At 51.1% G+C, this 24,672-nt stretch overlaps 12 protein-coding genes across 12 annotated transcripts; 8 read left to right on the top strand and 4 right to left on the bottom strand.

Annotated features, from left to right (window-relative positions):
• The first annotated feature begins 11 nt into the window (after positions 1-11).
• tif34 (translation initiation factor eIF3 subunit i) lies at positions 12-1,643 on the top strand. The gene is made up of 4 exons (XM_071024865.1): positions 12-216; positions 287-793; positions 855-971; positions 1,022-1,643. Exons 1-4 carry the CDS (start codon positions 190-192, stop codon positions 1,379-1,381), a joined length of 1,011 nt encoding a protein of 336 aa, XP_070884802.1. The 5' UTR covers positions 12-189; the 3' UTR covers positions 1,382-1,643.
• mbf1 (multiprotein-bridging factor 1) lies at positions 1,644-2,652 on the bottom strand. The gene is made up of 2 exons (XM_071024864.1): positions 2,253-2,652; positions 1,644-2,183 (listed from the first exon to the last, which is right to left on the bottom strand). The coding sequence occupies exons 1-2, from the start codon at positions 2,406-2,408 to the stop codon at positions 1,875-1,877; spliced, it is 465 nt and encodes a 154-aa protein (XP_070884801.1). The 5' UTR covers positions 2,409-2,652; the 3' UTR covers positions 1,644-1,874.
• A 648-nt stretch (positions 2,653-3,300) lies between these two features.
• Positions 3,301-4,243, top strand: BJX67DRAFT_382505 (SH3 domain-containing protein; the record flags this gene model as incomplete). Its single annotated transcript, XM_071033253.1, has 4 exons — positions 3,301-3,363; positions 3,440-3,851; positions 3,900-4,109; positions 4,188-4,243. The coding sequence occupies 4 exons, from the start codon at positions 3,301-3,303 to the stop codon at positions 4,241-4,243; spliced, it is 741 nt and encodes a 246-aa protein (XP_070884800.1).
• Positions 4,244-4,424: 181 nt separating this feature from the next.
• BJX67DRAFT_388983 (ankyrin repeat domain-containing protein) lies at positions 4,425-8,939 on the top strand. Its single transcript, XM_071034435.1, has 3 exons — positions 4,425-5,093; positions 5,179-5,713; positions 5,851-8,939. The coding sequence occupies exons 1-3, from the start codon at positions 4,998-5,000 to the stop codon at positions 8,775-8,777; spliced, it is 3,558 nt and encodes a 1,185-aa protein (XP_070884799.1). The 5' UTR covers positions 4,425-4,997; the 3' UTR covers positions 8,778-8,939.
• A 618-nt stretch (positions 8,940-9,557) lies between these two features.
• BJX67DRAFT_156526 (AIM24 family protein) lies at positions 9,558-10,970 on the top strand. The gene is made up of 3 exons (XM_071024862.1): positions 9,558-10,081; positions 10,154-10,503; positions 10,579-10,970. Exons 1-3 carry the CDS (start codon positions 9,883-9,885, stop codon positions 10,792-10,794), a joined length of 765 nt encoding a protein of 254 aa, XP_070884798.1. The 5' UTR covers positions 9,558-9,882; the 3' UTR covers positions 10,795-10,970.
• A 1-nt stretch (position 10,971) lies between these two features.
• Positions 10,972-12,805, bottom strand: BJX67DRAFT_156548 (translation initiation factor eIF2 subunit beta). Its single transcript, XM_071024863.1, has 4 exons — positions 12,628-12,805; positions 12,239-12,353; positions 11,535-12,146; positions 10,972-11,468 (listed from the first exon to the last, which is right to left on the bottom strand). The coding sequence occupies exons 1-4, from the start codon at positions 12,637-12,639 to the stop codon at positions 11,302-11,304; spliced, it is 906 nt and encodes a 301-aa protein (XP_070884797.1). The 5' UTR covers positions 12,640-12,805; the 3' UTR covers positions 10,972-11,301.
• Positions 12,806-12,890: 85 nt separating this feature from the next.
• BJX67DRAFT_357449 (uncharacterized protein) lies at positions 12,891-14,049 on the top strand. The gene is made up of 2 exons (XM_071029493.1): positions 12,891-13,485; positions 13,617-14,049. Exons 1-2 carry the CDS (start codon positions 13,203-13,205, stop codon positions 13,712-13,714), a joined length of 381 nt encoding a protein of 126 aa, XP_070884796.1. The 5' UTR covers positions 12,891-13,202; the 3' UTR covers positions 13,715-14,049.
• Positions 14,050-16,034: 1,985 nt separating this feature from the next.
• Positions 16,035-18,534, bottom strand: BJX67DRAFT_156390 (uncharacterized protein). The gene is made up of 5 exons (XM_071024860.1): positions 18,254-18,534; positions 18,009-18,107; positions 17,594-17,943; positions 17,478-17,544; positions 16,035-17,418 (listed from the first exon to the last, which is right to left on the bottom strand). Exons 1-5 carry the CDS (start codon positions 18,288-18,290, stop codon positions 16,121-16,123), a joined length of 1,851 nt encoding a protein of 616 aa, XP_070884795.1. The 5' UTR covers positions 18,291-18,534; the 3' UTR covers positions 16,035-16,120.
• Positions 18,535-19,348: 814 nt separating this feature from the next.
• Positions 19,349-20,488, top strand: BJX67DRAFT_156416 (uncharacterized protein). Its single transcript, XM_071024861.1, has 3 exons — positions 19,349-19,873; positions 20,139-20,320; positions 20,425-20,488. Exons 1-2 carry the CDS (start codon positions 19,576-19,578, stop codon positions 20,261-20,263), a joined length of 423 nt encoding a protein of 140 aa, XP_070884794.1. The 5' UTR covers positions 19,349-19,575; the 3' UTR covers positions 20,264-20,320; positions 20,425-20,488.
• BJX67DRAFT_357437 (RNA recognition motif domain-containing protein) lies at positions 19,621-21,529 on the top strand. The gene is made up of 4 exons (XM_071029492.1): positions 19,621-20,320; positions 20,425-20,497; positions 20,568-20,674; positions 20,728-21,529. Exons 1-4 carry the CDS (start codon positions 20,301-20,303, stop codon positions 20,915-20,917), a joined length of 390 nt encoding a protein of 129 aa, XP_070884793.1. The 5' UTR covers positions 19,621-20,300; the 3' UTR covers positions 20,918-21,529.
• Positions 21,522-22,888, bottom strand: BJX67DRAFT_357434 (gamma-glutamylcyclotransferase). Its single transcript, XM_071029491.1, has 4 exons — positions 22,544-22,888; positions 22,459-22,490; positions 22,266-22,405; positions 21,522-22,206 (listed from the first exon to the last, which is right to left on the bottom strand). Exons 1-4 carry the CDS (start codon positions 22,642-22,644, stop codon positions 21,685-21,687), a joined length of 795 nt encoding a protein of 264 aa, XP_070884792.1. The 5' UTR covers positions 22,645-22,888; the 3' UTR covers positions 21,522-21,684.
• Positions 22,889-23,579: 691 nt separating this feature from the next.
• BJX67DRAFT_382498 (putative short-chain dehydrogenase/reductase family protein) lies at positions 23,580-24,630 on the top strand (the record flags this gene model as incomplete). Its single annotated transcript, XM_071033252.1, has 2 exons — positions 23,580-24,454; positions 24,504-24,630. The coding sequence occupies 2 exons, from the start codon at positions 23,580-23,582 to the stop codon at positions 24,628-24,630; spliced, it is 1,002 nt and encodes a 333-aa protein (XP_070884791.1).
• Between the last annotated feature and the right edge of the window lie 42 nt (positions 24,631-24,672).

Below are 24,672 nucleotides of genomic sequence, written 5' to 3'. Positions count from 1 at the left end.
AGACCCGCAGACTGTGCGATGAAATTCGTGAACTTGACGGGCGAAGTCAAGAGAACGCCGCCGCAATCAACCCCGCCAAACTATCAGCCTCAACACGCAGCTCGCGTCCGGTGTGTCGCAGATCATATTCATCTGTAGGACTTATTGTTTTCCATTGGGGCTTCACCTACATCCCATCGGTCGGCCAAAATGAGGCCTATTTTGCTTGCAGGCCATGTACGTTTTTCCCCAAGCAGGCTCAGATGACATCCTCATTCAGGCGCTTCGCTTACGATTTCTCTCACAGGAACGGTCTCTTAACCAGATCAAATTTAATCGCGACGGCGATCTTCTATTCTCGGTCGCGAAAGATAAGATTGTCTGCGCTTGGTGGTCTGCCAATGGTGAACGACTTGGTACCTATTCCGGACATCTCGGTGCGATCTGGACTGTCGATGTTAGCCCCAATACTATTCTGCTGGCGACTGGCTCTGCAGACAACTCCGTCCGACTATGGAACGTGAAGACTGGGGAGTGTGTCAAGGTGTGGGAATTCCCTACGGCCGTCAAGAGAGTCGAATTCTCCCCCGACGGAAGCAAGTTACTAGCCGTGACGGAAAAGCGTATGGGCTTCCTTGGTACGATAGTTGTTCTGGATATCAACTACGATGATGACTTCACGAACCAGGCAGAGGAGCCCAGTTTGAGGATCACTTGTGCAGAGAGCAAGGCCACAGTTGCTGGGTGGAGTTATCTGGGCAAATACATCATCTCTGGCCACGAAGACGGAAGTGTTAGCCAGTATGATGGAAAGGTATGATACAATATCCACCACTCTTGAGCAGTGGTCCGGCATACTAAGCTTTCCATCATAGACCGGCGAGCAGTTGGAGAACGTCCAGGCCCACGAGTTTGATCACCAGATTAACGATCTTCAATTTTCTCCTGACCGCACCTACTTCCTTACTGCCTCCAAAGACAAAGCTGCTAAGGTAGGGCGGTATCTACCTTGCTACAGATCACGATTACTAAAACATCACAGCTCATGTCCGCTCGTAACCTCGCCATCTTAAAAACCTACGTCTCCGACACACCATTAAATAGCGCCGCCATCACACCCAAAAAAGACTACGTGATTCTAGGAGGTGGTCAAGCCGCTATGGATGTCACGACGACATCCGCCCGCCAGGGTAAATTCGAGGCTCGTTTCTATCATAAGATCTTCGAGGACGAGATTGGCCGTGTAAGGGGCCACTTCGGTCCCCTTAACACCATCCACGTTCATCCTGCTGGTACAGCTTATGCTTCTGGTGGTGAGGACGGTTATGTTCGTGTACACCACTTCGATAAGCCCTACTTTGATTTCATGTACGAGGTCGAGAGGGAGCAGCTGAGGCGGTGAATGTCATGGTGCTAGAAATGACAGTAGAGTTCTTTTCTTAGTTTATGCATCTGTGGATGTGTCATGACGTTATTTGTTCCCAAAAGCACTCAGAAGAGACGGCCACTTGTTGGTGAGCACGAGGAGATTTTGTTTCATGACAAGACGGAGTTGGTATCATACATCATACGCTATTTCTGGGTCACCTTCACGTCTAAATACGGACAAACCCTTCTATCCAATTTCTGAGGCATTGTAGATCACCCCAGCGGAAGGAAACATATTTTCTATTGGCCTAGGCTTCCTGGGTCCAATGTTATCAACACCAGGTTGACGCTCTTCGTGGGCAAAATAAATCATCGAGGGAAAAGTGTCATATCATTCAGTTAAGGCGTAACATAACAACCGAAAAAGATAGCCTGGGACATGAAGGCCAGAGAAGAAGAGAATGGAAATCCATCAGTAGTTGTCCCCATTCCCCAGAGAAAAAGTCGCGAGCTCACCCCCGGTCGATTTACTTTTTCTTAGGGAACTTCTCTGCACCAATGTCACTTCCCCTCAGCTTAACGTTCAGCACACGCTCCATGGCGCTGAGCACCTTCTGGTCTGGCGCGGCTGTTCCCCTCTCGAAGTCTTGGATGACGGTAACGGTGGTATTGCACTTAGTGGCGAGCTCTTTCTGTGTCATCTTGTATCCTTCCTCGGTTCGGCGTTTCTTGATGGCGTCTGCAACTTGCAGGCCAACGGTCTTGGGCTTAACAATATCGTCGCTGCGGTCGACCTTGGTCAGGTGTTGTCCTTCAACGGCGCCAGCTCGCCCAGCCTATGGTTACCTATTAGTACGGGTGGCGGTCGAGAACATTAACCCAACGAAGATCGCTGAGATACTTACAGCATTGCCAGAAGCGTATTTCTTTTCAGTTCCAATGACAAGGCCCGAACGCTGTGCGGCGTTTAGAGCACTCTTGCCCTTGACGACAGTCTCGCGGGCAGCGGGGCCGGAACGGTGCTTGGTTCCAATGCGAGTCACAGAATCCCACTCACTCATAGTTGCTGTGATGGTAGAAAATTGGTTGAAGTGCAAAAAGATGGTGTATCGGTCTATACTTTCTATCGAGAGTAAGAGATGTGGGTGGAGAGTTTGATCGCGTGAGCTGTGGAAGAGGAACGTCCAAGCCTCAAGGTGGCCCACTGGATTTATATGGATGACACAGAAGTTTCTCGAGCCTTTGATGGCGGAGTCTGAATGGGGTGGAATGCACTAGACTAATTCAGGATTAGTCTGGCTGACATCAACTTTTGGGTTTGGGTCAATGTCTTCTGAGGAACCATTGGCAACCTTGAAAGAGGCAAATGTCGGGATTATTGTCAGTTACAAAACATGATCAGAGGTACCCATGGTATGGTTCAGAAGATGGCAAATGTCCCCGTTGAGAAAGTTACGGTCTGATGGTCAATGGTACGGTCAATGATGCTGAAGTTCCCCCAGACAGTCGAGTCACCGAGCAGATAGACTCAGAGGGTGGATATCGGACAGCGATATGTCCCGACGGAAACGCCCCCATTTGAGTCCCCGCTGTGAGGATCATCCAAAGTGAACATGCCCAGATGTGGCTGAGGAGCATTCAGTGCAAATTATTCATTGTGATTCACAAATATTAGTGCCCGAGGAAACAAGACCGAAGACAACGACCTCCGCCAATAGGAATTGCTGAGCTGGCTGGAGCCTGGTTCGGCCTCAGGAACCAACGATTGTCTCGTTCCTGCTCGGCCCCATCAATTGAATTCATCCATCAAGCATCCATCCGTCCACCCCATCGTCCACCAACGACTGTCCTTTCCCACAATCCCGTCATTTAGGGCCGTTTATGTTGCACTGTCCATCTTTACCAACCCAATCCCACTTGCCTGATACTTGTTCAGTTCCTCCCAAATCCGTCATGGCGTCTGAAGACAAGTTCTACTCAGCCTTGACCAACCGGTCGCTCCGCAATATCCGATCGGTACGATAACCTTCTTCATTCGGTCGATGTTTGTTGGGAACTTTGTCGTGTGTTTTAACATTTCTCTACCTTGCAGGAGTTGGAGTTCCTCGCAGATTCGTCGGTCCTTACTCCCCAGCAGCTTTCATCCATTCTATCACAGCTCCCTGACTGCTCCAACTCAACTGAGAGCGAGCGTCAAGTGTCCGTACCGTCAGCGCCATCTCCAGTGCAACAACCGGCTCCAACGCAGACGCTCTCTTCCCCCGCGCCGTATTCACCTCCTACTACTCAATTTGCCGACACTACTCTGAACGAGAAGGCGCAATACGGAATGAATCCGACCCTACCTCAGCAGCATTATGCGAGCCCGCCCCCTGCGTACCCGCAAGCACCGATCGTTCTCTCCATGGCTTCAGCACTCTACGCATATACTCCGACGGACGCTGGGGACCTTGCTTTGCAGCCGCACGACCGTATCCAGGTTCTTGAGCATATGAATGCCGACTGTACGTGCCCCTCCGATACGTTTCGAGCCGGTTATTGACTGATCATAGGGTGGCGCGGCCGCAACGAGCGCACAAACCTTGAGGGTATCTTCCCGCGGAGCTATGTCAATGTTTTAGACGAGAAGCCCAGCTCGTCGCCTTCCAGCTATGGAAACATGCCTTTTGAAGTTAGCCAGAGCGGATCTTCATCTACCCCTGGGAAGAACCACAAGTTTGAGGAGCATGGGAAGAAATTTGGCAAGAAGATGGGCAATGCTGGTAAGCCACTCCATCCTCTGTCGTGCCGTTTATTCGTGGTCGGTGACCTCGGAGACTGACCATGATGGATCAATATAGCGATCTTTGGTGCCGGCGCCACAATCGGTTCCAACATTGTTAACAGCATTTTCTAACTCCACACTTCTCAAACCATGGCCTGGTTTGCCATGCCTTTTACTTCCGAACGGTACGCCGGCTGCATTCCTTCTTCCGGTTGATTTTCCCTCATGTGATCCCATGGGAACGGCGTTAGTGGTTTGAATTACCCTATTCTTGTATTATGGAGGTCCTTCGAATGTTTTTGACGGCTTTGGAAGAGTTAATGGCCTACTCTTTAGGGGATACGAAACGGCCTCTGTGTCCAAGTGCCAACCTCGGTTTTTGGGGAATCTACTTGCAGAATGGCGTTTTGGTTCATTTTATTTTTAGCAGAAGAAATCAGAAAGCGATATGCGGATGAGTCTCAATCAGCCGCCTATGCAGTACGTTTTCTCGTGTAGGGTTTCATGTTGGCGCCTTCAGTCTATAATAAGGATTCGCTGCACCTAAGCGCCGGCAAACGTGGCGTCCACCACTCGTAGATTCTGGTATTCGAACACCAAGCCGCATAACGACACCGAAACATGGAGGCTTTGCAACGTGATTGGCTTGTTTGAAATCCATGCCGCAGTCAAACTGGCTGATAGCCTGGTGTGGCACATTTACTTATCCAATGCGGGGGCTGCGCGCAAGGCGACTCGCAAGGCCGACATCGCACATCCAGCCTCGTTGGCAATATATGCCAGTCCAATTCCCTGCCTCTGCGCCTCTTCCTTTTGAACATGGAGCTCAGTCATGTGTGCTGGACCTTTTCTTGTGTCTAGGAAGCTAGACGTTTATATCTGAACAATGACCCTCTGGCACTGCTTTGTCTTTATCACGCTTATTGGAGGCGTTTCGGCAGATGGCTGGGATGAGTTTGCAGATAACTTTGCTACAGATTTGGTATGTGATTACGCCTTCCAAGGTTTCACATTATGTGTACCCAATCCTCTATCCCTATACTTGGACGAACTAACCTCGAGTTCAGGCTCCTCTCGTCACCCTCTTCGGCGAACGGCTGACCAAGCAATTTCTCTCTGAATCGACCAGCCTCCTTGACAACCTTATCTTCGCACTCTCGCCTCTGGGGATCTTGACGACGGTGGTATCCGTCATCCGGATTTGCGGAACTTCTTCTCTCCGTGCGTTTGTAGGACGCGCCAACGAGGGTCCCGGAGAGGCAGAAAACGAGCTTCTGTCTTGCGTATCGGGGGCTACAGCAGAGCTGTTCAATGATGGTGGTATTTCCAGGGTATTTGGCCGGCCCAGGCTTCTAGAAATAGTTGTTTGGGAAGAGGTGGACACTTACACCAAGGAGACCTCATACAAGTTTGGAAAACTCCGTGACGCACTTCGCGAGGGGACTTGGTCCGCGAAAGGGGGCGAGTGGAAACGTGATGAGCAGGGCCTATTTGCGCTTCCTGAGCTCGATATTCCGAATCTGTCGTTGAATAAGGGGATTAAGAGGAGGCCACGGGGATGGTTTTACGCCGCGGCTTCTCTAGGGTCTATCCTACAAGGAGGTAAGCGAATCAGTTATTTATTTAGAGTCTCTGATCATGGCCTGAATATCTCACTCGATCTCACTTGGTTGTGTGTTCCATACGGAAATATCCTTTGCACTTCCACTTGGGAATCAGCAAACTAAGGAACGAGATAGGCACGCTCGCATACTCAGCCCTGACTGTCTTTTGGTACTCGGGTATCTTCAAAAAAGGTGGTTCGACCGAAAATTACGCCTTCCCACTGTACCTTTATGGCTCGATATCACTCAGCATTGGCATGTTCCTTTGTGCATTCTTGATAGAGCGCTCTTCGAGCGAGTGCTACTTATACCCGGAAAAGCCCAGTAAGATATACTGGCTACAACCGGGGCGACAGACGATTGGAGAACAAGATTTTGGGGCCTTCCTTGCTGTTAACGAAGGCCCAAAATCCCAGCTCACGCGGCAACTAACGTATATAAAATCTATTCGAGGCCCCCCACCCAAAGGGAAGGGCCCATTACTCGTCTTTTCAATATGCATCACCATGTTTGGTTTTATCCTGCAATTCGTTGGTCTTCGAGGCATGCACCCTTCTGTTATAATTGCCAACATTGGTTCCACATTGCTGATGGCTGTGGTCCGCACATGCCTGAGAACGAAGCGAATCGGTTCAGATGCGAATGTGTTTGAGAAGGAAGATCAGGAATTATTCTCCAACAACCAACAAGAGCTAGATTGTTTTGCGCTTCATCTTGAAAGGGTCGAATCATTCCGGTTGGTCTCTGGCCTCGTACACCAGACTACCCGGTCCCGATCCGGATCATGTTCCACGAGCGACTCTTCGATGGTCTATGCTCAATCCACCGGGCTTGGGGCGAGGCTTATACAAACACGTGCTCGTTTAGCGGAGCTCACTTCTTGCTCAAATCGTCACCCAAGCATGGATTGGGAGGACCTCCCGATTCGGAAGGTCGCACAAGATTTGGCAAGCGCGATCGAGATGACAATGGATGTGGTCTCAAGATGGAAGGAGCTATCTTGTAGCAGCTGCAGTTTTGAGCTCTCCTTCGCATGCCAGACTCTTCGCCACAAATTGACCGGTTCGTCCTTGGAGACGTACCCCATCTTCCTCAGACGATCAGATGACACCTTTCAATGGAAAGCCAACGCAAACGATCTCGAGGCAATACTTGGACTCTGGACATTCTCGCTATTGAAGTCCGATCCAAAGTGGCTCCAGGATCGCCTCGGTCGATCAGTGGGACTGACCAAATCTGAGGCCAGCTCTGAAGCAGCAGATCTATACTTCCAAAAATGGATATTTCGACAGAGAGAGGCAAAAATGGTCTCGTCTAAGATGATCTCCTTCTCCGAGCAGACCTTTGGCTATTATTCGGACAGTCTCCCAGACACCAAGGAAATCCTTGTTGTGAAGACCGACAACAACTTGGAGGTCATGGCAGCCCAAGATATTTACATACAGTTTCTTATGAGCGTCCTGGACGGCGTAGGATCCTTTGGCGGGGAGGTCGATGTGATTCCAAGGTCGCAGAATAGTTTCTTCGCCCAGAGCGCTCGCATTGATGAGCTTGTGAACTGCTTTGAGATTGGGAATCTAGGTTCCAGAGAAGATGCCCTGCTCTGCATTGTACCCGTGTTGAGATACCATAATCTCCTGCCAGAACTCGCGGCTGATTCGAGCGGCGTCAGAGAGCGTATTGAGAATCTTATCACTGGCTCGAACAGCGATTGGGACAGTGCATTCTCTATGGTCCAATGGCTCTGTGAGCGGTGCGAAGGCGAGGAGTTCGAGCGTTCTACCTACGAGCTTGGTCTTTTATGTCAGCGAGCAATGCTTCATAAAGATGGCAGCGTCCGTGAAAAAGGCCTCAGAGTCTCGCGCTTACTTCTTGAAACTGATATTAGAGCAAGCTTTTTCGAACGGCGGAGGAGGCCATCGCACTGGATGAACTCTTTGGTCCAGCAACAATGGTGGTCCAGGTTCTCAAGCCAGCTTGGATGGGTCACATGGCATATTACCAATACCAAAGGTGACCGGCAGGGCATGAAGACGCTGGAAGGCTTAGGATTTTCCGGAGACCTTGGATATCAGACGGGCGAGGATGCCACGCAGCACCTTGTTAAGACTCAAGAGGATAGCCTAAACACCAGGACATTTCAAGAACCTTCGGAGTTTCCGAGGGCATGGACATCCCAGGCAAACGACAATGTCGGGGAACAAACAAATGAGAATAGCGCCCAACTCACGTTCTTAGGATGGGTCATTCCCGGATTTGGCGGCGGTGGCAACTATGGGGACGAAGGATGCGTACGGATTTGTTTGGAATGGATACTCAGGGATAGGCAGGATGCACTTCGTCACTGGATCATAGCCCGGTGGGCTGAGGTTGGTCGGCACCATCCACCTCTATCCATGCAAGCGTTTGTCTACGCAGCGAGCAGCGACTCAGCGATTCGGACCCTCCGTGAACGAGGGGCGGATATCAACGCACTTGGGACCGGTGGTTGCACAGCACTTTTCGAACTGGTTGACGCCGCAAATAAGGAAGCATCCGAGAAACTTCTTGCCCATGGTGCTGATGCAAACGCCTGTGTTGAGGGGAGCAGGCTGCCGCTTTTGAGTTTCGCTGCTGGTAAGGGAAATGAGGAGATCTCACTTTTGCTTCTTGATTATGGAGCAGATCTGGAGTTGTGTGATATTGGTGGCTTTACACCTCTCCATACCGCTTGCAGGGAGAACCGGCTGAATACCGCTACCTTACTCCTCGAGAGAGGAGCCAATATCGAGAATATCGCGCGTGATGGGAATACGCCTCTATTCTCTGCGGTTGCAAACGGAAATGTCGAGATGCTTCAGCTCCTGTTGAAAAATGGAGCGAATATCGACGCCACGGATAATGGTCGCGGGACGGCATTAATGCTCGCAGTCAACAATGGATCTGAAGCTATCCTGCGTCTCCTCTTGGACCATGGTGCAAACGTGCGGAAGCGAGATGACCTTGGGAGAACGGCGCTTGATCTGGCAAGGGAACTAGGATCCCGGAAGGCAATTTTCAACGCGTTGGAGACTGCGTCGTGAGCTCGACTCTCCCCGAATAGATATATGAGCGGTCGCTTCGGTGCCAGGAGGTCTGTGCTGTGCGAGAAGTATGTTCTTAAAACATACAGCATGTTGGAATACGAGGAGGGTCCTGTAGGAATAGTGACCGAGTAATATAACTGCTTTCTAGATGCTTTCCATGGCCGGCGGCTTGTCACTCGCTTCCTCTGCACCCCTTTGGATTTCTGAAAGATGTCTTCTCGGGGGCAAAAGTATCGTTGTCCTGGGCGCCAATGAGCGCCCCTCATCCGTCTGTCCAATTGACTTCCTCCCACGGCGCGTTCGTTGCAGATGAGGAGCTTTCAAGGCTGGTCTCTGACGAGGCGCCAATCTGCTGAAGCCAATTACAACACGATCTGCCATTCAGAGGCAGCCTCTTAGCGCCGACTGGGGGCCACCGTGCAGCGAGCGTCCTGATCTTCGGCCCCACGGTGAGATTGGGAGCTTTAAATTCAGCACGACTTCTTGCGGCGCTTCTCTCAACGATTCCTTCTTTTCGCAGCCCAGAACTTCGGAGCAGAAGTACGAGATACCCTCGGTGTCAGTGCTCTGCAACAACCACTGCTCATCAGGTCAACCTTACGGATTCAGGAGACATTGAGCACGTTGAGCACCCGCGGAGGCTCGCTGCCATGTCACAGCAACCAGTCCACTACCCACCCCCTCCAACGCAGGGAGCCTCATACCCTCGTAGGTTTATCTCCACATCAGAAGTCTCTCAATGCTAAGCTTGGCCCCGACAGAACCTCAACATCCCCAATGTACGTGCCGAGAGCTGAAAGTCTCCATCTGAGCGCATCTCACAACTCGCGTAGCTTTCCCACCACCCCCTCAGCCATCTCCTGGGTTTCCTCAGCCTTCCTCCGGCTACCCCCAGCCCTCCCCCGGCTTTCCACCACCGAACTTCGGCTACCCACCCCCTCCCACGCATCAGCCTCCCCCGCAGACAGAGTTTCCCCCTCCACCTTCCGTAAGCCCTCCAGCAAGCGAGAAGACCTACGCCAGCCACAATGCTGCTGCATTTGCTGCCAATGCGGCTCCCCCGCAGTCACCACCTCCGGTGAACGAGAAGGCTTACGCCGCAATGGCTCAGTCGCCGCCACTTCAAGCATCGCAGCACACGTCACAATCGCTGGGCGGCGCAGCATTCACGGGAGCTACTTCCACATCCGCAGACGATGTGGGAACTTTCAATGGTGGAAGCTACCGCATCAGCCATCGCGACACCAATTCCCTACTGACCCTGCAACTGGCAGTAGGATGCCCACTGCAGGTGAAGCCCGGTTTGTTCTCCATTTCTCACTTTGCGTGGCGTGCCGCGTATTCCTCAATTTGTTGATCTAACCGTGGAATAGGTGTCATGATTGGCATGTCTCCCACAATGACGCTCAAGGGTACCCTGTCCTTTGGGTGGATGAAGTTCTTCGCAGGGGGCGAAATGGCTATGTCGACGTACACGGGGCCGGGTGAACTCTTGATTGCCCCAACATTGCTTGGTGATATATCAGTCCTCCGCATGAGTGACGGACAAGAGTGGAAGGTGGGAAGGGACGCTTTCCTCGCCGCCACAAGCGGTATTAGCCACGACCACAAAACACAAGGCCTAGCGAAGACCTTCTTCTCCGGAGAGGGGCTCTTCGTGTATAGGTTCTGGGGCAACGGCTTGCTCTGGATCCAGAGTTTCGGCGCCATTATCAAAAAAGACGTAAGCCCACCCCCCAAATCTTTCTTCCTCTATACAGCCGGGAACTCAAAATACTAATGGCCTCGATCTATCTAGCTCGCAGAAGGCGAAACGTATTTCGTGAACAATGGTCACCTTGTAGCCTGGAACTGCCAGTACAAGCTCGAGCGCGTCGCCTCCGGCGGTATCATCTCCAACATGAGTGCAGGAGAGGGTCTGGCTTGCAAATTCATCGGACCTGGTACTGTATATGTTCAAACTCGAAACGTCGCCGCATTTGCTATGCAGATTGGCGCTGTGAAACTGCACTAACCAGCTTCGCCTTCCGAACGTATTTTGACGTTTCTTATGTATATCCTCCTGTCTATGTAGATCTACATTAAATCCTGCCACTAGTCACCTGGAATGGTCGTGCCTTTTTTTTCTCACTTCGTTGCATGTCTGTACATTGCTAAAACGCTGATTTTGCGATCCTACACGGAACCACTACATAGGTCATGTAAAAGGGAGAGAACCTGCTTAGTATCCTATAGGCGTGTCGTCATTCCGTATTCCTATCATGCCATTCTAAAGATATCTTCACGTCGTATCTTACTTTTGAGTCATTCCATCCACCGTAACTTCCCTTCCTCGTCCCATCCCATTCCATTCCACCCTAGACATCCATGATCCAGATAAATCAAAAGGTAAATATGCATTTACATGGAAGAAAGAGAGAAGCGAGAAGAGAGCCAAGAAGCTATACTTTCATTCGCCGAGAGCAAGATAGCGAAGAACTCTCTCCCTCTGGAAACACCAATATCCCTACGAAGCCTAAACCTAACCCTGCCTCCTTCTGCGGCCGACTTGGCCACGGAAACCGGTCTTGATGGCGGCGACAGACCGACGAGATCCACACGAGTTGCAGGTGACGAAGTACAGACGGTTCTCGCCCTTGTTGAGCTCTGTGTCGGGGCTGCGACAGGTTTTGCAGGTGACATATTCGACTATTTCTGTTAGGCCCTGGAACTAGATGAAAGAAATAAAGAAAGGGAGAGAGGTTGTAATCGTACCGATATACCGTCTGAGGACATTCTCGATCTGTTTTTGCTGGAAACGACCCTTGATAACCAAACGCCTACTTCCGTCAACACTACCACTGGTACCCAATTCCGCGAACAAGAACTGCATAACGTGGTCATCGGATCTCTTCATCCGCTTGCAGATATCCGCAATATTAGCGAAGATAGTACGCCGGTTACCCTCACGCAGACACTGCGGTGGGGGAATCTTAAAGCTCTTCGTCCCGCTCGACAAAAGATCGGGGTGGTGACTCTGGATCAGGGAGAAGAATCGAGAAACGAGCAGCGAGTACGGGATAGCATGAGTTGCGTCGTGGGACCAGATACCCGTGCCGGCTTCAAGGTCGCCCTCCGGCAATTCTGTCTCCTTCTCCTCGGTTTCCTTCTCCGCAATGCCGGCCTCGGCGAGCTTAGCTTCGAAATCGCCGGCGTCGAGCTTCTTGGGCTTCTTTTTCTTCTTTTTCAGGGCTGTGGGGTCGAATTCGCCGTCCGCGGCCGCGGGGGAGGCTTCGTCGTCGCCAACCTCGCCATCCTTGGGCTTTTTGGTCTTCTTCTTTTTGGACAGGCCCTTGAATAAATCGGTTACTTCATCGACAGACTTGTCTGCTGTTCCAAGGCGTGTTAGATCGCTCCGCTGTGTCCAGGTGCTGGTGGAGGATGGGTGATGTGGCGGTGGGCTGCTATTGTCCGCATACCTTGCTCCTCAACAGGCTTCTCCAACTTCTGTGTGACCTCGCCGTTCGTATCCATGATGACGGTTCCCTCACTGAACGCGACTGACTTGCGTTGCTTCTGGATCGTTGGTTCGACCTGAGCCCAGAGAGAATGTTAGTGGGGGGAAGGAAAGAAAATGGAACGAATGCCAAGAAGTTTTCAAGGGAAAGCGGATAAAGTGCAGAAGGTGCGAAAAGTAGGGATTTTCGAAAGGCGTAACAATGTAAGCCAGCGTGTGGGGGCGGAGGATAGAAACAGTAAGTCGCGACTCGCTCAACGACTGACAAACTGCTGGGAAGTGCACAAGAAAATGTATGTGGGCGATCGATCGGTAAAGATGCAGACAGAGAAAACAGGGGTTGTGACGTACAGTCTCCGCCATATTCGGAGCACTCGAGACAGGTGTGGTATGGAGCGATTCCGCCCTATGCTCAAGAAAAGAATAATATCTTACCCGATATCGACGCAGATGATGTTCTTGCAAAATAATGATCGAGGGTTGATATCTTGCCTTTCCGTCGTTGCTTTGAGTTTGATGAAGAGGCGATTATCGCGGAGGAGGGTCACGTGGGCAGATGACTCAACTCTTGTCCCCGGTTCTGGGTATGAACCACCACAGATTCAAACACGTGATAGCAGTTGTGGCATCCTCAGGCAGCAAGGCTACAACATATTCATCGTCTCACCTTCTCTGGTCGACCTCTATACCTGGGGAGCTCCCTAAGACGGCGATTGTTCAAGTGGTAGGCAGGCCACTGCTTGGAACAATCTTATTACCACACCTTTTTCCCCGAATCCCGTGTGTCCAATCGCCTTCCCATCCTTCTCCCCAACCGGAACCATCCTCCATCACCCTCCGCGCCTCAACATCAGCCCCGAGTCCTCCATCCGCGTCGACGAAAGCCCTCGCCCTCAACCAACCATTCACCCTATATAATAACCACCATGTCCTTCGACTCGCCGTCTCCGACAACCTCAACCCCCTCCCTCACAACATCCGCATACATAATCCCGCGATCCCGCTCCTACACCTCCTCGACAACTGACGAAGTCGCCTCCCTCCCCTCGGAATCAACCACAGCGTCAGACCTCGAGTCCACACTATCCGATGATTACTCAGATGCAGAGGCCGAGTGGCAGGAGAGCATTGAGCAGCTCGAGCTGCTCTTGACGATGGTGCTTGTCCCCTTTATTGGGAAGTATTTAGGGAGGAAGTGTGCCTATTGGAGTATGTCTATCTTTATGTTTGTCCCTACCTATCTCTGTTCTTCATTTGGATTTTTTGAAGCGGGGGTGGGGTATATGTGTTACATAGGGAAATTGAGGAACCTGAGGGATAAAAGCTAATCATGTGGATAGGTTGGACGAGGTTCATGGAGTGGAAGTATCCGATTGAGGGGTTTACGGTCGAGAAGAGTGCCTTAGACAGGAGTGTGAAGGCGTCTGCGTCGCTTTGAGCGGGGACGTGATATAACCAGGTTATACCAGGTCTATATGAACTCGTGTTTCGGACCAGTAAGGGCTGGCGCCATGTTTGCCGCCTGATCAGACGTCAGATTAAAAACTGTGCTCCGGGGAACAGTCATATTCTCTGCGGAGCTTTGTATCATATGGCTGGCTGCGGCTATATCAGGAGTCTTTGAATTGAGGCTCAGGACGGATGCAGTCACAGACTCGCATTGAAAGCACGGCGTTGTTCGGAATTTGTGGGGGAGATTCGCCTGTCGGAAGTGAGGTCTATACAAACGTGCTACGCTAATTTATACCCAATCGAACGCAAAATTTATATTGACTCTTTTGAGTCTCTCCATCCTTTGACTAAGAAGCGGATGGATAGGGCGGGGACTGTAAGTGGGATGTATGTGTCACACATGTGACAAAATTGCATATAAGCCAAGCTAAGACCTCTCGCACTCCAAACGATTCTATCTACCTGAGTTTCCGGTGCTCCATCGCCGCGGTCTCCAGCTACGTATACATGGCTGTGCGTTCCACCGCCGAGGTCTTCCATCCGCTCTATACACCCATATCAAACCCCACGCCGGTGAAGCGAGACAGCTGAAGTATCCTGTATTACCGCCTCCTCGAGTGAAGAAGTCTTCTATCGGACTCGCACGATACACGAACGTGTTCGGGTGCTGGCGGAGCTTGAGGCTGCCTCGGTCCGCCGCAGACAAGCGCAGAAGTTTGAACGCGCAGATCGAGAAGTTCTGGATCTTCACTTTTCTCCATAATATCATGGCAATCTTGCAGCTCTAAGAACGACGGATTGATCGGCTCTCGGTCCGCGAGCTTCTCTACCCATGATCTGACAGCTACAATCGGATCCTGCTATTTGGGAGGGAAGTTCGGATTAGTATTCGTTTGTGTGCACATGCTAGGAGGATTGGACATGGTAATTGATACTCACACGTTGTGTATAGTAGTTGTGGAGGATGAGGTTAAATGTGGTCAACGGGAGTTGAGTGAGCGAAGCTTCCATGATGGACTTGGAGAATTTGCGAGAAGTAATATAGGATTCGGTGTGTGGGATAGCGGTGGCAGGCCAAACGAGCATGAGAAGTGGAAATATGGGCACTATAAAGTATAGGAAAACTCGTTTATACATTATTTTCCATTCCTAGAGCCGCTCAACCGTAGGGCGTACGCGGTTACCGTTCGCACAAGTACTGACGACGGGGTGCAACCTACCCGGTGGTTGCACTTTAGCCACAAGGAGGCCGTTCATGGGCCTGAGACTAGAAGATAAGGCCGAAAAGCGAAAGTACGACCGAAGCCTCTTCTCGGCGTAGAGTTCAGGATCCCATGCAGGTGTCTCATAGAGTCGACGATTAGAACAACCCCTGCTCTTGGGCTTATTGTGCGGTGAAGTCGACAACAACGACTGGAGGAGGCCTGGCAGAATATCCAGTGATCTGATGCATGTTTTGATGAAGGTAGGAAAGAGGGTTGCCCCTCTCAATCTCACCTGCAGCGCATGGAGAGTTTTGCCTCAGCCATGCAGGAGGAAAGAGTCATAGACTGGTCAGGAAAATGCCTCTTTTGACAGGTAGGCGCCCGAGTCCCGAGAACCAGGCTCCTGGGTCGGTGTTTCGATGGGGAATAAAGACGACAGCAAACTACTAAATATGGAACGAAAAGGCGGGCTCGTAGAGCCATAACATTGGAACGAGTTTCGACCTCCCGTTCCTGGCAGCCTCCCAGGAAGCCGTCCTCCTCTGTTTTGCCACAGGCAGACCGGGTCTCTTTCCTGTTCAGGCGGTCGAGGGAGCCATGGATGGATGGGAAAGGCACAAAAAAGCAAAGGTCCAAGAAAACGAGTCCGGCGGGGTTTTAGCATTCGGGCCGCATTAGTTTACCGTTCGCTCGGGTCGAAGAAATCAAACCTGCAGCCATTAAGAGCAGTCTTGACTTCCAAGGCTCGAGCCGGCCCCTCCTCGAGAAGCGGTTTGTGCTCCCAGCCTCCTCCTCTCCCAATCCAACGGGTCAAAAAAAGGCAATACGCAATCCTGTTGCAGTGTCGATCGCAATATTACAAGGCTTTTCGAGAAATTTGGGAGTCAAGCGTGAAAGAGCATTCTCCCAATATTCGGGCTGCGGTTTTGTGGCTGCTGCAGCCGTCCCAGACACGAAAGCAATGGACTTCAAGGGCGCTGAAATCCTTCGAGGGGCAAATCAGTTGCATAACTTGACCGAGAAGCCGCTTGGGAGCAGTAACTTGCCTGAGCCAATGAGCACTAATCGGACTACTTTGGTATCCTCCAGTTTCCAGCTCGCCAAAGACAGTGCCTTGCACAACAGGTAGCCTATGTACACAAGGCAAACACACCAAGAAATCGAAAGACAACTTGCCCTGCCCATTGTCAGTACAGTTTGTTACGCCGCCAAAAGTATTGCAAAGGACCAATATCAGGATTCTTCTTGCCATCACGCTCCGCCCGTTCAGACGCACCACTGAACCCCAGTGCGAAATCTTGTTCTATGGAAAAATAGGGCGCTTGGTTTGAATACAAAGTCCCAAGGTATAAATGCTGCTGGCTACGCTGTTGAGCCCGTGTCATGTCAGGCGCTAGGCTAGCACGCACGAGAGGAATCTCCTGCCCACTAGGAGGAGCGTACGATGTCGTCCTGCCGTCTAAACCCCAAGGAGCTTGCAAGATAGAGGCAAGATTCACTTCGTCCGAATTTGTACCGCTGTTTCTCGAAGGCGCGAAATCAGATAACTCATCCATGGCATCTCGCTCTGACCGCATGATTGCCTTATACGCGGCCTCGAAGGCATGAGAGATGAAAGATGTATCCTCGTCATGGATGAGACCCGACCCCACGTCGAAGCAAGGGCGCTGAGGCTGAGAGTCTTGCCCCTCTATGGCGCCAGTAATGTCATCGTTTTTGAGGAATCCCTCATTTAATGGAACCTCAATGGACCCAGCAAGAAGGGAAGAAGGATTCAAGAGTCTGGTCCGGGAATTCGTACTTCCGTCAGTTAATTTGCTATCCGGCCTCCGGCTCACTTCACAGACCCTCCTCCTTTTACTAAAAACTTCCCCTGAAGTAATTGTGCCTTTGCAGATTGATTCACATTTGCGTTTCTGCGGGGAGTCCAGTGAGTAGGGTGTGCAGGCTGTCATATTGTCTTTGTCCTCTGGCCTTCTTGAAGAAATTCTCTGTTGCATCAGACTTTTGAGTTCTTCCAAGGAAAAGTATTTATTGGAGTGGCTTCTCTCAACGCCGTCTGACGTGGGCAGGTCGAAGACTCCGAGCCGCACGATGCGAGACTCACCCTCCAAGTTCGGAATTAAACTCGTTACGTCGTGTCCCGCCTTAGGGCATTTTATAGCTTCCGTCTGGATTCCTTGCTTTTTACTCTGGATGATTTGATCCGTAGTTTGGGTGAACGGCGGTTGTATTGTATCCATAATCGAAGGGTGATGGAGCTCAGACCCAGGGTATACAGTAGGATCTCCCTGCTCCATCGCATGGCTGGGTGTGCATTTTCGATGGCTCTCTTCTATGCCTGGTCTCAATGATTCGGATCGTGGCTCATTGTCGCTTTGTCGAAAACCTTGGATCTCACCATTGTACTCAGGCATGCACATCCTGGGCTCGATTGCAGACGGTTTATTTAGAAAATCAATTTCGGAGAAGCCATGATCGAGGACTAGATAAAATTGGTATGAATGAGTAAGAAGCCCACATTTTATGAGTAGATCATCCTACCGCGAGTTTTAATAGGCGATGACCGTTTCCCTCTGTTGAAGATACCCAAATTCCGGGAAGAATGTAACTAGCTTCTGTTAGCATTTACACTTCGTTGACCTTCAAAACTAATATACCGTCAAGCGAGTTGGTGGTACATTGGGAGCATGAAATTCCTCGTTTACAGTGTGCTTCCTTTTCGGTTTTGGTGTTTTCTTTCTCTGTGAAGTTGCGCAACGCTGCCCCTTCACTCGCGAGGTTCTGCGCTTGTATTCGTATCGGTCCTCCTTTGTTTTCGATCTTGGGATGCGCTCATAGCCATTTTTCTCTTTTCTTGATATATAGGAGTTGGTACCTTTTGTCCTAGGGCGAGCTGGTAGACATGGTTCTTGAAGGCTCTCAAGTCCAAGATGAGTTCCCCGTTGATAATCTGGTGCGCCTGCGTGAGTGACTCCCGTATTGAGGATCTGCTTCTCTGTTGGTATACCTAATAAGAATGAGTCTAATGTATCCTCAAAACGTGGGATGCACGCATAGGAGCTTGACGTGTACCATCAAACGTATATCTTGTAGAAGGGTGACCGTCCCCTTGTGGTATAGCCGGCTCCGCCTCGTCCAGTTGCGAGAGCCAGCTAAGAAGTCTCTTCTGTTCTACAACACCCATCCAGTCAGATAACTGAAGTTCAGGAAGAATTGATCGGTTTAATTGACAGGATTATTCTCTTATCGTGGTTCGACAGAGCGCAGTGCTGTTGGCGGGAAAGTGAAGGTACCGTTAGGCATAAAGGAAGGAGCACCGAATCTCAAAGAAGGCAGGGAAGTAGCATCGGGCATCCTTCATAATATGGCGGCGGATAGATTTATCAGGAAAAAAGGCCGTACGTCCCAGTGAAGAGTTAACTATTCAGTCACCAGATCGAGAGAGCCTCAGGCCTCTTATGATACTTCCTTCCCCCTTCCCCTTCAAAGCCGACGCAGATGACCCACGTTAGATCCGAATGGTGCATCGAGATCTCTATAGTCTGTTATGTTTGCAGCATCTGCATGCGCGTAATTTGCAGTGTGGATATTCCCGTGTGAAATCTGGGAGTATTTGATGGCACTCCTCACACTCCAACCCCCCTCATCGATGCGCCTCCAACGGCTCCGGTGGTCACAAGCCCGGCGTTGTCGAATCCTCGCCGTCACTATGTACATCCCCCACCCCAGGGTTGCCCTGTCTATCTCGAGTACCAGCTCAGTGGGCTCGGTCATATCGTCTGTTCTCATCCCAATTTGATATTGGCCTGACCATGCTCAATGCCATTCTATGATCTTCGAAAATGGTGGATGTCTGGTGGACCTGGCTTGATCATTCGTTCAAGAGTCATCCGCCGTTCGCCATGTTTCCAGCCTTTTTTTCACCTTTTGATCTGCTAGACTCCTCCAGGGCGTCCCGTTTGAGAGGCCCGAGAATCAGCTTCTTTCTTGGCTCATCCATTTGCAACGACGACCTGGCTATTGGTGTAAGGCTGCGGGAAATAGTAGCGAACGACAGAACTGAGAGGGGATGGAAGAATTTTATGCCTAGATAATGGGTGAGGGACAGGACACCAACATTTTGTTGTCTGATTTCTGACAGTGAAAGTCGGCATTTTTTGAGTGAATCCACTCCAATCCACCATGAAATAATTGTCTTACAGTGTGCTCCTTCTCAGGTGCAAGGCTCTGTTGGATTAGGAGTATTTTAGGCAGCGTGCGTGAGTCTCAAAATCACTCGAGTGAGTCTTTCTTGAGAGGATTTCTGGATCTGAAGTTGGGGGATTTGAGTATAGATCTGTTGGATAAACGAAAAGAAACTAGAGCAGCATTTTGAAGCATCTGGTCTAGCCATCTCTTGGGTGGTCTAGACATCTCATACTGAGCATAAAGTTTGCAGCTTGATAGCGATAAAACCTGGCCTTGCGCTGCATGTGCAGGCTTGGTCTCAGCTAAAAAGACCCGCTAACGCAAACCGAGTAAGGCGAGGACAATCGTGGCCGCAACAGAGAACAAAAGGGGAAAAAGAGGAACGGCGAGTGGGAGAACAGCAGACATCACCCCGCCATCTCGACTCCGGACGTCGCCTTCCTCCCAGGACATGAGGAATTCACCCAATCTCAGGCGTCCTATTCGTCGTGGAGAATGTGACGAGATGGAAAAAAGGGCACCTGGGCAGAATACTGGGAGTTCATTGGCAAGAAAACAACGGCTAGACTCAAAGAGTGCTGCCCCTCCGGGACCTTGTGGTTATCTCTGCAGCTCCATCTGTGTTTTTTTCCCTCCACCAGCCAGCCAGCCCACCATCACTTACTGTGCCGCCAATCCCATCCCCCCGCCCTCGTCGGCTGTAGTCGTCTTTCCCGTTTTCTGCCTGTCGCCTCAACCGTGGAGAAAAGGCAAGTTTCTGTGCAGATTGCTGCTGCAGTCGAGCAGCCTGAGTCTTTGTAGCTTCCTCCCCGTGCTCAGCCCTCTGCAATGGAATCCGGAGGGTTGGATCTTTCGCGTTTGCCTGCTCCCTCGTCGGCAATAATGCTGGAGAGCTTGACCCGAGTGAGGTGAATGGAAAAATAAAGTGAAGAATTGGGCTGAGAATCAACCTTCACTCCGTCCCCAGTCCTGCTAGTGCCACCCCCTCTTGACTAAATTCTTTTTCCCTCCCAGAGTTTCATCTTCCTTCCTCCATCCCCTCATCGCAGCTTTATCTGTTGCGTTTGCTTTCTGTGGTCCCGAACTTTGTTGCAATCCATCTGGTAGTCGCCGCTACTCTAACTTCCCTCAACTCCTAGCTACCAGCCAGCTCGTTCACCACAGCGGGACATCAAGATGGCCAAGCTATTCATTGGGTCTGTCCATCCGTCTCTTATGGTCATCCATCCTCGATGACACACCCTCTCCTTTCTCATCGGATCGATGGCCCCGCAACTGACACACAGTCCCCCCATATTAGCGGCCTCGCATGGCACACTACCGATGAGACTCTTCGCGACGGTTTCTCCCAGTACGGAACCATCGAGGAAGCCGTACGTGTTCCGTTCAAAGCTCAAACCTTAATTCCAAACCCCTCTCAAGACATGTGTTCACAAGCAACAGGTTGTCGTCAAGGACCACGACACTCAGCGAAGCAGGGGATTCGGCTTCGTTCGCTTCGCCAGTGAAACTGAAGCAGACGCTGCCATGAATGCCATGAACAACCAAGAGTAAGTGCCTTACCAGTCCGCGCGTATGAAATATAGATCCTTACCACATGCAGATTCGATGGCCGTACCATCCGAGTTGACAAAGCTTCGGAGCGACCCAATCCCCGCAATGGAGGATTCCAGGGCCGTGGTGGCTACAACCGTCCGGAGGGACAGGCATATCGTGGAGGTGGTGCCGGTGGTACGTCCCTGCTAATTCAATCCCACGTGGCTTCAAATAACACTACGAACAGGCTGGCGTAACAGCCAAGCTGGTCCTTGAGACAGATCAACCGGGGCTTTTTATCGCTGAAGACGCCGTTTCCTCCTACTACAGACTGCCGACCATGAGATACGATCGATGAACCCCAGTTTGATGGTTGATGACGCTCTTGGAAAGATAATGCTGATTCTCATGTTCCCTGGTCAAGATATTTACCCGCATTGGATTGCTTTTGAATTTCAGTTTCCCTCAGCTAGTGGTTGATATCTAATCTGGCATCCCACATGATGGCGACCTTGCGAGTAGATGAGAGTAGGACTCACCATTCAGGTACATACGACTTTTGGATCCGGACAGCACCACCCACATGCGGCCATTGAGCGTTACTCAACTAACGTGGCCCATCATGGGTCAAAGATTACCTTTATATAGCCGGGGGTTTTCAAGCCTGAAGGTTTCTCCCGCCGTGCTCGGTCATGAATCTCCTCTCGTTCGGGGACATTCGGCTTCCTGCTGAGACCTCTCAAAACATAAAATATAGGCCCACGCTCAATTCTTGCATCTGTGGGTGGAAACATTTTGTTCAACCGAGGTGATTTCACTGGTCAGTCCTTTGCACCTGTAGATAGTCATTGACAAATGATCGACGTCGCACAACTTCACATCGCCCCCAAGTAACCACCTCCCCAGCCCTCGCCCGTAGATTCCGGATCAGCAAGTCCGAGCTCATTCTAGTGCATGTCTATCCTGTCTAGCTAAATACCCTATCTAAACACCCTATCTACACCCGATCCCAAATTCTCCAGGTCTACTCGGTTAGATCGACATCCTCCCTCTTGCCACCCTCACTCAACGACAACCTCACATCCCTCTCAGCTTTCTCCTCCTCCCTCTCCGCCTCCCCACGCCCCTCAATCTCCCTGACCCTCTTCACAAGATCCGTAACATGCCCATCCGCGCTCCCCAACCCAACCCCCTCAAGCGCCTTCTCCAACAAATAAAGATATTCCGTGTTCTTCCCGCTCTGCCCATGTCCTCGACTAATGACCTCTGCTACATCCTGGGGCTCGCGACGGGCTGCGTCGCGCAGGAATTGAGGGTTAGTTGGTTGCCCGATGTAGACCATGCAGGTGATCGGCGAAGACGGCTCCTCTGAGGTTCCTGATGTCGACGAGTTCGTGGTAAAGGGATGGAAGGGGGTGTAGTGGACGCTGTACCCGTCTATCTCACGGACGTCGAGGTAATCGTGGACCTCCTCTGCATGGGAGGAAGGTATATGGTACGCGGCGCCCCAGACGCGGTTTGTGGACGTTGGTTCGAGCGCGGCGTGCTGTATCTTCGTAAGCCCACCGCCACGCTTATGCGTTTGTCAGGCTAAGGTATGCATACTGGGTCATCCAGTGTCTCCCAGAAACCCCGTTCGATCACCGTTACCACGCGGCCGGGCAGTTCCGGTGTGCCTCTGTGGTCGGTACTAGCTTGCCAGAATCGTCGCACGTAGCGTTCGATATAGCCCGGTACACGTTGATCTGCCACCCTTAGTTAGTCGGACCGGTGCTCAGTTACGTGCCCTGCGGTATACCATAGTGTGGTGGAGGCTTCCATATCAGACTCCTTCGATTCGTCAGCTTCTGAGAGTACAGACTGCGTGATATTGGCCAACTTACCCGTAACCAAATACCCATAAATCTCCTTCTGGGAAATATTGACGCCACGTTCGGCCATCTGGTGGCGCCTGAGTCTCCGTTTCTTGCTTCGTAGAGCCCATTTGAAATTTCCCCAGGCGATTTTGAGCGACAGAAAAGGCCAGCGTTTTTAATAGGGACTCCTGAAACTGGAATTGTAGGGATAAATCTGCTAATATATATATTCGGGAAACGATACAGTTAAAAAACCGAAATCGCCTCAGAATCCCAGGATCTGGGCCTTTCCTTTGTATACAGGCTAGTCCACACCGCTCATTTAATGACCGAAGCGAATAATCCCGGTAATGTTAACAATGGGTGTAGGTTGTGATTTACAATTTCTCATCCAACGCGTTTCCTGGTGATGAAAGGTGGTACACAAATCACACCATGTTTGGCCTGTTTGCACTTCATGCCTTACGTCTCAGGCACACTTTTACGTCGCCGCTCTTCGCCTTCTGAGATTGCGCGGCGACAGGACGATTCCGAGCTCTTTCTTGAGTCGTGAAATTAGTATTGTTCCAAAGGTTACCCCTGCTGGGATATTGGCCTGATTTGGCGAGGCAAAAGGTCGGCGCCGCGCTGAGATTCCCGCGTGTCTCTCCATGGCCACAGTTAGTCCTTTGAATTCGGAGCTCCGGATTGGACGCGCGGAAAGTCGCATTATTCCTCTTTGCGAAGAAATCTGGGTGAGCTTCAATCCAGCCCGAATCATCTTGCAGAACCATGCTGACCTCAGGCACGGTGGGGCTGCCCAGACACGGGAGCGGGTCAAGCAATCAGCTAAAATCCGTGGGTGGCCATGACGATGAATTGTTGACTCCACGTCATGGTTCACATCAAACACACTTTCCAAAGGCCATGGAGCGCATCTTCTGGAATCCCGCGAACATCTCTTAAATTTCAACTCCCGCCTGCAAGTCTCCACCTGCAAGACCTCCAGGCTTCTTTGAGAATAACTTTATCGTGTTACACGGTGCCCTCTGGATTCGATCTTTGATCGTCCAGCACGCCCATCATGGCTAGCTTGATTCGACTCATCAGGACACAGTACACCCCCCCGACAGACCCTACTGTGTCATTCGCGGGGAAGACGGTCGTCCTGACTGGCGCAACAACCGGACTTGGATTCGAAGCCGCCATCAAGCTCCTAAATCTAGGGGTGGGGTCATTGATCATCGGCAGCCGAAGCCTGCAGCGAGGCGAAGCAACCAAGACGGAGCTTGAGAAACGCACAAACAGGCCGGGGGCGGTACAGGTATGGGAGCTGGAAATGAATAGTTTCCAAAGCGTCAAGAAATTCGCGGCCCGAGTGAATGAGCTGAAGCACTTGGATGTGGCGCTTCTGAACGCGGGCCTGTGGAATCGAGAATATACTACATCGCTCGAAGGCTGGGAAGAAACGCTGCAGGTCAACACGCTGTCTACGTCTTTGCTGGCGCTTTTGGTACTCCCGAAATTGAGGAGCTCTTCATCCGTCTCGGTTCCGACGCATCTGACAGTCGTCTCAAGCCAACAATTTGTCCGGGTTCAAGCAGGAAGTCTTCAGACGGGGGGCCCGCTATTGGAGCATCTCAACGAGCCGCAGAAATTCAGTGGTACGAAACAATATGGCATCTCGAAGCTTCTCCTTGAATATGTTCTCAAAACGGTAGCTGGGCGTTTACGGAACGAGAATGGGATGGTCCCCGTCATCATCAACACCGTCAGCCCGGGACTCTGCGTGTCCTCTCTCGGGCGACAATACAATAGATTCTACCACCGATTGGTAGTATGGGTGATGTATAAACTTTTCGCTCGGACAGCTGAGCAAGGGAGTCGGTCACTAGTCAGTGCGACGTATCAGGGTGTGGAATCACATGGCAGGTGCTGGCGAAGCGATGGTTATCTGGAGTAAGTTGGCCGGCGTTTCCTGAGAAGGTTATACACTAATTCGGCATAGCGAATCGACCGCGCTCACCACAGGAGCGGAAGGGAATCGATTTCAAGCAAAAGCATGGAAGGAGATCATGGATGTTCTCAAAGGGCGATCTGAAGGTCTCGAAAATGCGTTGAGAGAATCCGAGTGAGACAACCACCTTGGGCGATTGCGACCATTCCAAGTCTCATTC

This window comes from Aspergillus lucknowensis (assembly GCF_044049455.1).
Source record: "Aspergillus lucknowensis strain CBS 449.75 chromosome Unknown BJX67scaffold_29, whole genome shotgun sequence".
Taxonomy (NCBI): Eukaryota; Fungi; Ascomycota; class Eurotiomycetes; order Eurotiales; family Aspergillaceae; genus Aspergillus; species Aspergillus lucknowensis.
Note: the sequence above shows the minus strand (reverse complement) of the source record. Positions and strands in the feature narration are given on the sequence as shown.

Coding starts and splice junctions, on each gene's coding strand:
- BJX67DRAFT_156526 (XM_071024862.1), top strand. CDS start 9,883: ATGGCTCAGTCGCCGCCACTTCAAGCATCGCAGCACACGTCACAATCG. Junction 10,082..10,153: donor CCCACTGCAGGTGAAGCCCG/GTTTGTTCTCCA, acceptor ACCGTGGAATAG/GTGTCATGATTGGCATGTCT. Junction 10,504..10,578: donor GCGCCATTATCAAAAAAGAC/GTAAGCCCACCC, acceptor CGATCTATCTAG/CTCGCAGAAGGCGAAACGTA.
- BJX67DRAFT_156416 (XM_071024861.1), top strand. CDS start 19,576: ATGAGGAATTCACCCAATCTCAGGCGTCCTATTCGTCGTGGAGAATGT. Junction 19,874..20,138: donor GCCTCAACCGTGGAGAAAAG/GCAAGTTTCTGT, acceptor TTTCCCTCCCAG/AGTTTCATCTTCCTTCCTCC.
- mbf1 (XM_071024864.1), bottom strand. CDS start 2,408: ATGAGTGAGTGGGATTCTGTGACTCGCATTGGAACCAAGCACCGTTCC. Junction 2,184..2,252: donor AATACGCTTCTGGCAATGCT/GTAAGTATCTCA, acceptor AGGTAACCATAG/GCTGGGCGAGCTGGCGCCGT.
- BJX67DRAFT_388983 (XM_071034435.1), top strand. CDS start 4,998: ATGACCCTCTGGCACTGCTTTGTCTTTATCACGCTTATTGGAGGCGTT. Junction 5,094..5,178: donor ATAACTTTGCTACAGATTTG/GTATGTGATTAC, acceptor CCTCGAGTTCAG/GCTCCTCTCGTCACCCTCTT. Junction 5,714..5,850: donor AGGGTCTATCCTACAAGGAG/GTAAGCGAATCA, acceptor GGAACGAGATAG/GCACGCTCGCATACTCAGCC.
- BJX67DRAFT_156390 (XM_071024860.1), bottom strand. CDS start 18,290: ATGCCCGATGCTACTTCCCTGCCTTCTTTGAGATTCG. Junction 17,944..18,008: donor TACAAGATATACGTTTGATG/GTACACGTCAAG, acceptor CATTCTTATTAG/GTATACCAACAGAGAAGCAG. Junction 17,419..17,477: donor ATCGCCTATTAAAACTCGCG/GTAGGATGATCT, acceptor AATTTTATCTAG/TCCTCGATCATGGCTTCTCC.
- BJX67DRAFT_357437 (XM_071029492.1), top strand. CDS start 20,301: ATGGCCAAGCTATTCATTGG. Junction 20,321..20,424: donor ATGGCCAAGCTATTCATTGG/GTCTGTCCATCC, acceptor CCCCCATATTAG/CGGCCTCGCATGGCACACTA. Junction 20,498..20,567: donor ACGGAACCATCGAGGAAGCC/GTACGTGTTCCG, acceptor CACAAGCAACAG/GTTGTCGTCAAGGACCACGA.
- BJX67DRAFT_357449 (XM_071029493.1), top strand. CDS start 13,203: ATGTCCTTCGACTCGCCGTCTCCGACAACCTCAACCCCCTCCCTCACA. Junction 13,486..13,616: donor GAGGAAGTGTGCCTATTGGA/GTATGTCTATCT, acceptor TCATGTGGATAG/GTTGGACGAGGTTCATGGAG.
- tif34 (XM_071024865.1), top strand. CDS start 190: ATGAGGCCTATTTTGCTTGCAGGCCAT. Junction 217..286: donor CTATTTTGCTTGCAGGCCAT/GTACGTTTTTCC, acceptor TTTCTCTCACAG/GAACGGTCTCTTAACCAGAT. Junction 972..1,021: donor CCAAAGACAAAGCTGCTAAG/GTAGGGCGGTAT, acceptor AAAACATCACAG/CTCATGTCCGCTCGTAACCT.
- BJX67DRAFT_357434 (XM_071029491.1), bottom strand. CDS start 22,644: ATGGGCTCTACGAAGCAAGAAACGGAGACTCAGGCGCCACCAGATGGC. Junction 22,491..22,543: donor TTATGGGTATTTGGTTACGG/GTAAGTTGGCCA, acceptor GACGAATCGAAG/GAGTCTGATATGGAAGCCTC. Junction 22,406..22,458: donor GAAGCCTCCACCACACTATG/GTATACCGCAGG, acceptor TAAGGGTGGCAG/ATCAACGTGTACCGGGCTAT.
- BJX67DRAFT_156548 (XM_071024863.1), bottom strand. Junction 12,147..12,238: donor GAAGCCTGTTGAGGAGCAAG/GTATGCGGACAA, acceptor TTGGAACAGCAG/ACAAGTCTGTCGATGAAGTA. Junction 11,469..11,534: donor TGTCCTCAGACGGTATATCG/GTACGATTACAA, acceptor TAACAGAAATAG/TCGAATATGTCACCTGCAAA.